The sequence below is a fragment of the Chrysemys picta genome, unplaced genomic scaffold (assembly GCF_011386835.1).
Source record: "Chrysemys picta bellii isolate R12L10 unplaced genomic scaffold, ASM1138683v2 scaf1887, whole genome shotgun sequence".
NCBI lineage: Eukaryota > Metazoa > Chordata > Testudines > Emydidae > Chrysemys > Chrysemys picta.
This window is the reverse complement of record NW_027054592.1, coordinates 1-11,000: the sequence shown is the minus strand read 5'-3', so window position 1 is coordinate 11,000 and position 11,000 is coordinate 1. Positions and strand designations below refer to the sequence as shown.

Sequence of the window (11,000 nt, the reverse complement as noted above, 5' to 3'; positions counted from 1 at the left end):
TTAAAGTGCGTCTCCCATCCACATGGGATCGCTACTCTCCAAATACGCCCTTGTTAATACACAGACCCATGTCCCATGATAGACATATAACTACTGTGTTCCTCTCAGAAATACAGAACCCCCCACCCTGAGGCACAGCAAACCTATCCGGCTCGGCTTTCCGCTCCAGGGTAGCACTCAGTAACATGGAGAATGTCGGTGCCCGCCCTTACCTCCCCCCGGCTCTGCGAAATCTCCCTGCCTATACTCGGTACTACAGGGACTAGAATAAAGCCTTCAGATTTTTGCAGCAGCAGGGTGAACTGCAGGAGGCTGTACTTCAAATAGATGAAATTCAAAAAATCAAAATAGAGAAATCTGTGTTCAGGTGTTAGATCATATGACTAATAAAATCTGAAATAAGCAGGAGGGACTGGACAACAAAATGGCAGATTAAATTCAGTGCTGATAAATGCAAAGTAATGCACATTGGAAAACCTAATCCCAACTATACATATAAAATGATAGGGTCTAAATTAGCTATTACTACTCAAGAAAGAAATCTTGGAGTCATTGTGGATAGATGGGGGGAGGGATAGCTCAGTGGTTTGAGCATTGGCCTGCTAAACCAGGGTTGTGAGTTCAATCCTTGAGGGGGCCCACTTAGGGATCTGGGGCAAAAATCAGTACTTGGTCCTGCTAGTGAAGGCAGGGGGCTGGACTCAATGACCTTTTCGGGGTCCTTTCCAGTTCTGAGACAGGTATATCTCTATATATTAGTTCTCTGAAAACATCTGTTCAGTATGTGGCAGCAGTCAAAAAAGCTAACAACGTTGGGAATCATTAGGAAAAGGATAGATAAAAAGACAGAAAATATCATATTGCCTCTCTATAAATCTTGAATACTGCATGCCGATGTGGTCACCCCATCTCAAAAAAGATGTATTGGAATTGGAAAAGGTTCAGAAAAGGGCAACAAAAATTATTAGGAGTCTGGAACAGCTTCCGTATAAGGAGAAATTTAATAACACTGGGACTTTTCGGCTTGGAAAAGAGGAGACTAAGGGGAGATATGATAGAGGTCTACAAAAGCATGACTGATGTAGAGAAAGTAAATAAGGAAGTGTTATTTACTCCTTCTCATAACACAAGAACTAGGGGTCACCAAATGAAAGTAATAGTCAGCAGGTTTAAAACAAAAGGAAGTATTTCTTCACACAACACACAGTCAACCTATGGACCTCCTTGCCAGAGGATGTTGTGAAGGCCAAGACTATAGCAGAGTTCAAAAAGAACTAGATAAATTCATGGAGGATAGTCCATTGATGGTTATTAGCCAGGATGGGCAGGGATGGTGTCCCTCGCCTCTGTTTACCAGAAGCTGGGAATGGGTGACAGAGGATGGATCACTTGATGATTACCTGATCTGTTCATTCCCTCTGGGCACCTGGCATTGGCCACTGTCGGAAGACAGGACACTGGTCTAGATGGGCATTTTGTCTGACCCAGTAAGGCCATTATGTGTGGTGTTTTTTTTTGTTTGTTTTTTAAAAGAACAGTATTCTGTCAAAATCCTACTGCGAGACTGCTGCAGGATTGTGACCCAAGTCAATAAAGAACCTTCATACCAACACTTCACTTGTGTTAATTTTGCTTGTGTAATGTGACTAATGCTAATTAAGCAATAACTGTCAAGGAAAGCTCTCTGCACTGAACTAAATAACCTGGCGCAAAGGGTTGATAGTTTGAACAGCAGCCAGTGGACTCAAGTTGGTCATTGACCTCAATGCAAGGTGTTTTCTGGCAATTGTTAATACTGTTATGGCACAAGGTTGAGGGTCAGGAGCCCTGAGTTTTATTTTGTATTCTGCCATTGACTCGCTCTGTGACCTGAGCATCCTGCTTTGTCTGCCTGCCTCGGGTTTCTTGTGCTGCCAATCTACCTTGCAGTGGGGGCTGAGGCAATATGAAAGTTTGCAGAGTGTGGTGGCTCGAATATTAAATTTTCCTTAGTGTTAATTAAATGTTCATGTAACAAAAAATTACAAAAGCCTTCTCAGAGCTGCGATTAGATTTTGGGAGGTCATTGGGTCCCCATCATGTGCTAGAACAGGGGAAGGCAACCTATGGCATGTGTGCTGAAGGCAGCACGGAAGCTGATTTTTCAGTGGCACTCACTGCTCGGGTCCTGGCCACCGGTCCAGGGAGCTCTGCATTTTAATTTAATTTTAAATGAAGCTTCTTAAACATTTTAAAAACCTTATTTACTTTACATACAACAATAGTTCAGTTATATATTATAGACTAATAGAAAGAGCCCTTCTAAAAACGTTAAAATGTATGACTGGCACGCGAAACCTTAAATTAGAGTGAATAAATGAAGACTCGGCACACCACTTCTGAAAGGTTGCCGACCCCTGTGCTAGAATAAAACGTGGAAAGATAGAACATGAGGAGAGCAGGGTCCCTGTCAAGTGCATCCCTCCCTTCAAGCCCTGAACTCAACCTGATCTCCCTCTTCTCACAGAGCAGGATCAAGGTGATGAACAAACGAAGGCCTCCCTCCAGGACAGCCCGGCGGCTAGCTGCTCAAGAGTCCAGCGAGAACGAGGAGCTGAACAGCACAGAGGAGCCGCAGCTGCCGCTTCCCAAACAGAGCTCTGCATTAGTGGATGCAAAGGAGCTCTGCACTGCTGAGCCAAACGCTAAGGGCAGCACAGAAAACATTTTGGTGGCTAAGCTGCCATCACCAACAGATGGCGGTAGCCTGTCACCTGGAATGGCCGGAAGCCCTTCTGGGAAAGGCACAGGCCAAGAGGATGACTTGTTTGGGTCTGACTATCTCTTTGTGAAAAATTCAGTGTCAAAGCCAGCAGCCAAAGCTAAAACCCCAGAGATCTTGGCCAGCAACCCCCTTAAAAGTGGTGAGAAGAAGTCTGCTCTGTCAGTGCAGGATGATCAGGGCAGCAATGATCTCTTCCAGCCCATAATGCAGAAAGCATCCAAGAAAAGCAGCCCCATCTCTTTCCTGGAGGATGAAGATCTCTTCACTAGTCAGAAAACTGTGAGGAAGAAGGAGTTGAAACCCACCACCCAGCAAGACCTTGACCCGAAAGCCCAAGATATCTTTGAGGTAATGGCTGATTTATTGTTTATTTTTTCTTTTTTTTTTTCCTAAATAGAAAGGGAGGAAATGTATCACTAGGGCCTTGGGCAAAATCATTCTGCCTTCAGCACAGAAGGAATGGGGCCTGTGTGGGCCAAGTAAGGCTAAGCATGAGGCCTGGTCCTCTACTGAGCTGTAGAAAATGCTGACTTCTGAATCTCACTCTTACTTACCAGAGCAGAGGGTAAAAGGGATGGCGTGTGGGCCGACAGCAGGTGTGTTTGAGGACCTGGCTCTCTCCCTGCTAAGGGAATGCTTAGCTCCCTCTCTGACCTGACTGCTGCTACGCATCAGGAGTAACTGAGCTACACAACAACGCTGATGGTAATGCAGGAATTAGGCCCCCATCCTGCCTGGGCCTGTCTGTTCCCCTCAACCTTGCTCTCACATGTCCTGCACCTGGCCTATGCAGTATCACAATGACTAGATCTCTGCCCATGCCAAATTGGAGACCTGATCCTAACCTGATAGAGTTGCAATGCCCAGGGTAGTTACAGGACTTCCAACTCTATCTACTGCTGCATGTAGCTGAACCCGAATGCTCAGTTATCATGTCCTGTACTGATGCTGTTCAATTTATTCTTTGCTCCAAGGATGATATATTCGCAACAGAAGCCATTAAACCTCTGAACAGAACAAAAGAGAGAGTGACGGATTCTAACCTGTTTGATGAGAACACTGACATTTTTGCGGATCTCACCATAAAACCAAAAGAAAAGAAGACCAAGAAAAAGGTGGAATCCAAATCCATATTTGATGATGATATGGGTAAGGGCCTTCTTGGTATTGATTGTCTTTATCTTGATTCGACCGTATGTTAAATACCCCAGTGACAAAGGATGGATTTTAGAAACTAACTCTCTCTCTCTCTCTCTCTCTGTTGGATTTACACAGTAGAGGTATCTGTCTTCATAAGTGTCTGCTTGGCAGTCTTAAATATTTTACACTAGAGGCCAGTTTGTGTTGGCCTTACTCTCACAGAGGAGTACCTCACTTGACAAATAGTTCCCATTGATTTTAATGGGTAATAGTTCTGCTGTGTACGGTACTATTCAGTGAGCGATGATAGCATAAACTGGCTGCAAGTACTTGAAGTGGGACTTTCCAACCAATCACCCCTGATGTCCATCTCTTCCCATTGATGTCAATGGTAAAACTCCCATTGCCTCCAATGAGAGTGGAGATAGCTCAGTGCTGAGTGCTTCTGAAAATCCAGCCTTAATTTTTAGCTGTTGAGCACGGTTTCCCAAGAGCTTTTCATGAAATGTATCAATAGAAATTTGGACAGGATGAATCTGAAAGCACGTGATAAAGAAAACTACTTTCATTCCAAACTATGGGACAATTTGATAATTTCAAAACTGTTTCCAAACAGAAAATTTTGTCAGAACCGAGCATTTTCCAGCGAACAGTCTCAGTTCAGATGAATTCACAATTTCTGACCAAAAACCGTTTTGTCTAAAAATTTGCACCCAACTCTAGTTATCCTACAGTCTCCAGCACTAGCCCTCACTGTTTGCAGTGGCATTTCTGGCACTGAGGCACCTGGAGCACAAGTCAGAAATGTCCATGTAAATATACCTGCCTCTGGAGATTTCTGTTACTTGCATCTGAAGAAGTGAGGTTCTTACCCATGAAAGCTTATGCTCCCAATACTTCTGTTAGTCTTAAAGGTGCCACAGGACTCTCTGTTGCTTTTTACAGATTCAGACTAACATGGCTACCCCTCTGATACATGTAAATGAATGTACCTTCACCCTAATCTCAGTTGGTTTAAGGGCACAGCACCTCCAGATGAAGGATTCATGCAGAGGCGGCTGCTCAGTGCTCCAAACGAGGTAGTGCTGCCTTCAATGCACCAGCAGGACTCCAGGGAAGACACTTGTTTCTTTGATCAGCCTGGCAGCCCCAGAACAGGACTGGCATAGCATCTTCCCTAGCTGTTTAGCTAAGGGCTGGTAGCAATGCCCACCTTGGAATTTTACCAGAGGCTGTCACTGCCTGTTGAGCCTTTCCTGCTGGGAATGCTGTCTTTTGAACTGCACCCAATCACTCCTAGTTTATCGTATTTGCAAACTAATTATGATCCCCTGCCCCACCATCACTTTCATTCATTGCTTAGCCTAGATGTAGATATTTAGTTCCTTTAATCTCTCCTCATAAACCCTGTGATGTTTTAGGGATTACCCAGACCAGTAAGGGCTTCTGTCACCACTAGCCTTATAACTTTGGCTGCTTTCATGCTAGGCTGCTATGGCTCAGAGCCCTGCCACCAGTCGCCAGCCTACAGGCTTAATCGTCTCACCCTGCCTTCCAACAGCCTATGCTCCTTGGCAGGGTGACCACAATAGCCTGTCTGGTCCCCAAGTTCTTAATTACCAGCTACTCAGACTTTTCCTTTCTTGTTTGTCACCCCTCCCCCCCCAGGACTGAAACTAGCCCCCAGTTATCAGTCCACTTGAGGCCGCACAGTTTGCACAACAGAGAACTGCCTGGGGTTCAGAATAAACAAAAAAGCTCATTTAATAGAAAAAATACAGATTCAAAGGTGGACTAGTCAGATAAGGCAATGCAGACAAATTACATGGACAATGAACATTAATGATGCCACCTCACGCTTTACCTTCTGCATTACATGGAAAGCCTTCACGTCAAACCCCTTCCCTTCTGACAGGGTTTGCAGGGGGCTTTTTCTTTCTGCCTGGCAATTCATGGTTACATAGCGCAAGGGAAACGCCCCCCTTCCTTAGTTTTCCAAGACTGAGGTTGTCTCTTCCATTCCAATGGCTTTCCATTACTTTCATGGTCTGCTCTTCTCTCCCTGGGTTGTACAATGCTGGGAGTTAGTTTCGTGTAAACCACTAGCCTGGGAGGTGCCCCTCCCTGCCTGCCTGCTTCCCAACAGCTGCGAGGTGAGCGGGGAGTTAAACCTTTGTTACAATGACCATGTTCTACACACATACACCCGCTTACATTCAGAACCATAATCTGTATACACCCTTCCCAATGACCACCAAGTTCAGCATTTTACTTGACTTATAATTCTATTGTATGTAAATATATACAACCAGTTGATTCAGTTGCTTATTCTTTGGGGTGCAGAACCCTGTCTTCCTCTGAGAGTGTCTGGAACCTGACTGTGTCAGAGCCATCCTTCTGATCCCTATAGTGCCTCTCTTCCAACACTGATTGATTGGTATTCCGGCTGCTGAAAAACTTCTGGGCATTGTCTCCGTCTGTGCTTAGGATGCTGCCTCCTGGGGAACTGAGCATTCCTCGGCAAGTAGTACTGCTTTCCCTGCCACAGAGAACAGGCTTCCTTCTCCCCTTCCTTTAGTCCCCGTGTTGTAAGCTAGGGCTGTAACTTCATTCCCCTCAGCACCCACTACACTTCCCGTGTACGCCGGGAGGACCCTAAATGGCTGTGAAGCTAATCTCTTGCATGGCTTGTTTTGGAGGGCTGCCAATTGGGATTTACTCCGTACTGCTGCCTTTCTAGACTGCTCTCTTGTGCTGAAACTCTATCCTGGATTAAAGCTGCGTATCCCTATGATCACAGCAGTGGCCATGTGCAGCGGAGGGAGAGGGCAGTGAGAATAGACTCCTCACACAGGCAGAATGGCACGTAGTGGGAGTCCACGTCTGATCTCTGGCCCACGTATCCCTAACCTTCAGCATTCAGATCCCAGATGAGGGGCTTGGTAATGTGGTTCCACAGGTGCTCTGTGTGCAACTGGATTAATGTGTATTCACTGAGTCCGTGCCAGACTTGTAAACAGATGCTAGCTTACCACACCAACGCATGAGAGAGGATGCAGCAAACGTCCATCAAACAATAGAAACCTCCCAAGCCCTAGCTGTGTATAACCTTTTATTAACCCGTAATTGACCTTTCTGGCCCACCATCATTCAGCGGTCTCTTTTTTCCAGCTGCTTCTCAGCATTTCTTCTCCTCTTCCCTCCCCCCAAACACATTTGGGCCAAGTCCATCCCACCCCTTCAGTACAGCCCCACAATCAGCAACCACTGTGGTGAACCCTACTGAGCTTTGAAGTTAACTATTGCTGCCGCTGCCCAGATGGGACGCCCCACCCTCCGGGGAGGAGAGAGGGCTGGCTCTGGCCTATTGTTTAAGGTCACTGCAACAGAAGAAACTAATAAATTCGATACTAAAGTATTAATGGCCCCATGAGTTTCACTGCCTCACATGTGAATGAGCACAACAGTATCTGTGAAAGAAACTGGGCTTGTTAAACCTCCATCTCCTCTAACTCTGAGAATGTTTCTCAACGCTTTCCAATTGTGCCTGTTATCTGTATATGCCACTAAATGCATTTCTAAATCCATCCTTGTTCTGATCCCAGGTGAGCCATGTTCTCCGCTTTACACTACTGCTTTAAGGTACCTGATTTGCAGAGCCAGAGGTGCCAGCGACAGTAGTAAAAGTTCCCCCTACATGTACGACTTTCCCAGCTCACTTGGGTAACAATGCTGGCAACTTTTGCGGTTTGTTTTAGCAAAAAATCTCATAATTCTATGAACCTGGGTATTCCCAGACTGCCAGCCACAGGAATGCCTTAATGGGCCAGAGGAATGTGAATGTTTGTACAGCACTTAGGAGATGAAACGTGTTAATTAGTAGAACTCATGTGTGTGCATGCATGAATAATACATTCTCCAAAGGGCAAATCTGTAGACATCATCTGTAGTATGACTTAATGGTTCTAAAGCACAGGACCGGATGAGTCTCTAAGTCCGCTCCCAGTTTTGCCACTGGCTTCCTATATGGTGCTGGGTGAGCTGCAGAGAAGTTAAGTGACTTATTCATCTGTGAAATGGATATAATGCCTCACTCAGCATTGTGAGGCTTCACTTAGTGCTTGTTCAATGCTTTGAGATCTCTGGCTGGCATAAATGCCAAGTGTCAGGATTTCTTTTGTTCCCTCTCATTGACTATACCTGGTAAAAACCCACAGCTAAAAGCTCCCCCATATGTCCTCACAAATACATTTTCATGTCACAAGCAGCAGGAAAGTGTTTATCAGCAAAGTGTCCTTGGCAGTAACAGCTACATACTGGGGATATTTCTGTGTAATGTCTTACGTTTGGCAGCATCTTCTCTCCTTTTTAATCACTGTTTTTCTCTTTCTCTAGATGATATCTTCTCCTCTAGCAGTCAAACCAAGGCATCCACCCCCAAAGGCCGATCCTCTCAGACAGCCTCTGAATCAAAATCTGAAAGCAAGGCATCAAGTACGTTTGATGACCCACTGAATGCCTTTGGAGGCCAATAGACCATGGTGGGCATTGCAGAGAGAGGGCCCTCTCTGCCAGGTTATCCTGACCAGTACTAGTACTCTTATGTCAGCTCTCTTTGAGTAGAGAATCTGATGACCATGGACAGTCAAATGACTGACTCCCCACTTTACATGGTTAGTATCTCTTCCCTGCACTGGATCTAATCATGCCTAACACTGTAAAAAGACTCTCCAATCGTAACTTTCTGCAGTCCTGTTTCAGTGCTGCCCAGATGGCATAGCTTGTGCAATACCTGCGATAATGTAATCTATTATACAAAGTATAAGTTCTTTTATTGAACAGATCTATAGAAAAAAATCACTAATATTGTGAAATAGTAAATGGTGTCTGCTAAACCAGGTCCAGCTGTGCTTGTCTTGCTTTCTGCTCTGCTGTTTGCTAGCAGTCTCTGCCTCCAGATCTCAAAATGGGGAAAACCAACGCCACATCTCTCATTGGGTCAGCAGTCTGTCTGCTGGGTGCATTCTGTAAGTTCATGTCAGTTCCTCCCATCAGGGAGCAGCTTTACCTCGTCTCTTACAGATTGGACATGTTGTCAGCGCTTAATAGATAAATCCTCCCGGAGGAGAGGGTGCCAAGTGAGAACTAGAGGAATGGAGGACAGATTTTTGCCCATGACTTTATGCAAGCTGCTGAAAAATATTGGATTGAGGCAAAGTTTCCATTGGTATTGGTGGGAGGAGGAACAAGGTCCTTTAGTGCTCTGGCACTGTGCGGAGTATCCTTACCTTGCAGGACTGTTCGTCCCCCGCCCCCCCTCCCCCGTTAAAGCCCATTTACAGTTAGCAAAGAATGAAAGTAATTGGAGAGCCCAGAAATTATTCAGGAACCCGAGAGATGTTGAGCACTTGCTGTTCCCACTGAAGTCAGGATTCTGAGCACCTCTCAGGGGTCAGGCCCTAAATGTGTTACCTGGTAACAACTGTGTTTTATTGTACGTCACTGGGCACACCTAATCAATGGTATAAACTGTGTCCCACCTGCCGGGCATAATGTTTGGAATCACTGAGAATCTCTAGAACCTCTGGTTGGGGGGACCTGGTGTCTGGTTCCTGACCGGAAGACCAGGTTGAAAAGGGACACTGACAGCTCCAGTCAGCACCGCTGACTGGGCCATTAAAGGTCCGGTCGGTGGTGCTGCGGTGCTAAGGCAGGTTCGTCCCTATCTGTTCTGGCACCGCGCTGCACACCGGAAGGTCCAGCTCCTAGGCAGGGGGGCCATGGGGCTCCACGCACTGCCCCCGCTCCAAACACAAGCTCCGCACTCCCATTGGCCAGTTCCCAGCCAATGGGAGCTGGGACGTGGGGCCTGCAGCGGGTGAGAGCAGTGCAGGGAGCATCCTGCCTCCCATGCCTACTACCGTCAGACCTGCTGGCCGCTTCCGGGGCGCATGCAATGTGGTGTCAGGACAGGCAGGCAGCCTGCCTTAGCCCCCCTCCTGCAGCACTGACCAGGAGCCGCCAGAGGTAAGCCCAATCCCCTGCCCCAGCTCTGAGACCCACCTGGAGCTCCCTCCTGCACCCCAAAGCCCTCATTCCTGGCCCCAGCCTAGAGCCTCCACCCCCATCCCAGAGCCCTCACCCCCTGCACCTCAACCCCCAGCCCTGAGCCCCCCCAAACCCAGAGCCCCCTCTTGCACCCCCAACCCCAGAGCCTGCATCCCCAGCCAGAACCCTCACCCTCACCCCCTCCCGCACCCCAAGCCCCTGCCCCAGCCCAGTGAAAGTGAGTGAGGGTGGGGAAGAGCAAGCCACTGAGGGAGGTAGAATGTAGTGAGCGGGGGTGGGGCCTTGGGGAAGAGGTGGCGCTAGGATGTTCGGTTTTGTGCCATTAGAAAGTTGGCAACCCTAATCTCTGGGCTTAAGAGCAGGGACTCAAATTTTGGCAGGGGAGCTGCCCTGGTGTCGGTTGTCCTTTTTTACTGTCCCTGTGGCAAGTCTCCCCAAATTTGGCCCAGTTATAAGCCTCTAACTAGTATCTGTTGAGCATGTGCTAACTAGATTCCATCTGCATTCAGTATGCTCTGTCCCCTTCTCATCTTCTATATGTGACTGGACGGGCTGTGCCATCGCCACAGTAACTGAGCATGCTCCATCTTCAGGCTGCAGAGAATGAGTAGGACTTTCCCTGCAATTGTTCCTCCTGGCTGGTGGGGTTGCCAGGCTGCTGGGCACCAAAACTGAGATCAGGATGAGCGTCTCCTTGCGCCCTCTGCTGGCACCTCGGCAATGTGGAGAAGAGGGAGGTGTTAATTCCATTCTCTATCTCCTAACTTTCAAGTGCTTGACTTTGCTTAGTATTCTTTTAATGTAGTGCTTTTTGATGCAATAGCTATACAACAGTTGAAAACCTTCCAGTAGAGGTAATGCCATTGGAAAGCAGAACCTGGTGCAATCGGGGTGGAGATGGGGGTGGCTTATTTCAAAAGTAGGGAGGAAAGAGGAAAACAAGTGATGTCTCTGCTTTCTGAGCATTCCTCCCCTAAATGTCTCTGGATCTGCTGTGCTTTAAGAAGTGCTCAGGCATGTAACCATC

The 11,000-nt window shown here is 47.0% G+C and overlaps 1 protein-coding gene across 1 annotated transcript; it reads left to right on the top strand.

Moving 5' to 3' along the window:
- The first annotated feature begins 2,413 nt into the window (after positions 1-2,413).
- On the top strand, positions 2,414-8,804 carry LOC135980117 (WASH complex subunit 2D-like). The gene is made up of 3 exons (XM_065580180.1): positions 2,414-3,112; positions 3,739-3,913; positions 8,300-8,804. Exons 1-3 carry the CDS (start codon positions 2,429-2,431, stop codon positions 8,437-8,439), a joined length of 999 nt encoding a protein of 332 aa, XP_065436252.1. The 5' UTR covers positions 2,414-2,428; the 3' UTR covers positions 8,440-8,804.
- Positions 8,805-11,000: the final 2,196 nt, after the last annotated feature.

What these genes read in the sequence shown, in the direction of transcription:
- LOC135980117 (XM_065580180.1), top strand. Translation starts at nt 2,429, where the DNA reads ATGAGGAGAGCAGGGTCCCTGTCAAGTGCATCCCTCCCTTCAAGCCCT. An exon ending in AAGCCCAAGATATCTTTGAG is followed by an intron (nt 3,113 to 3,738) that starts GTAATGGCTGAT and finishes CTTTGCTCCAAG; the next exon opens with GATGATATATTCGCAACAGA. An exon ending in CATATTTGATGATGATATGG is followed by an intron (nt 3,914 to 8,299) that starts GTAAGGGCCTTC and finishes CTCTTTCTCTAG; the next exon opens with ATGATATCTTCTCCTCTAGC.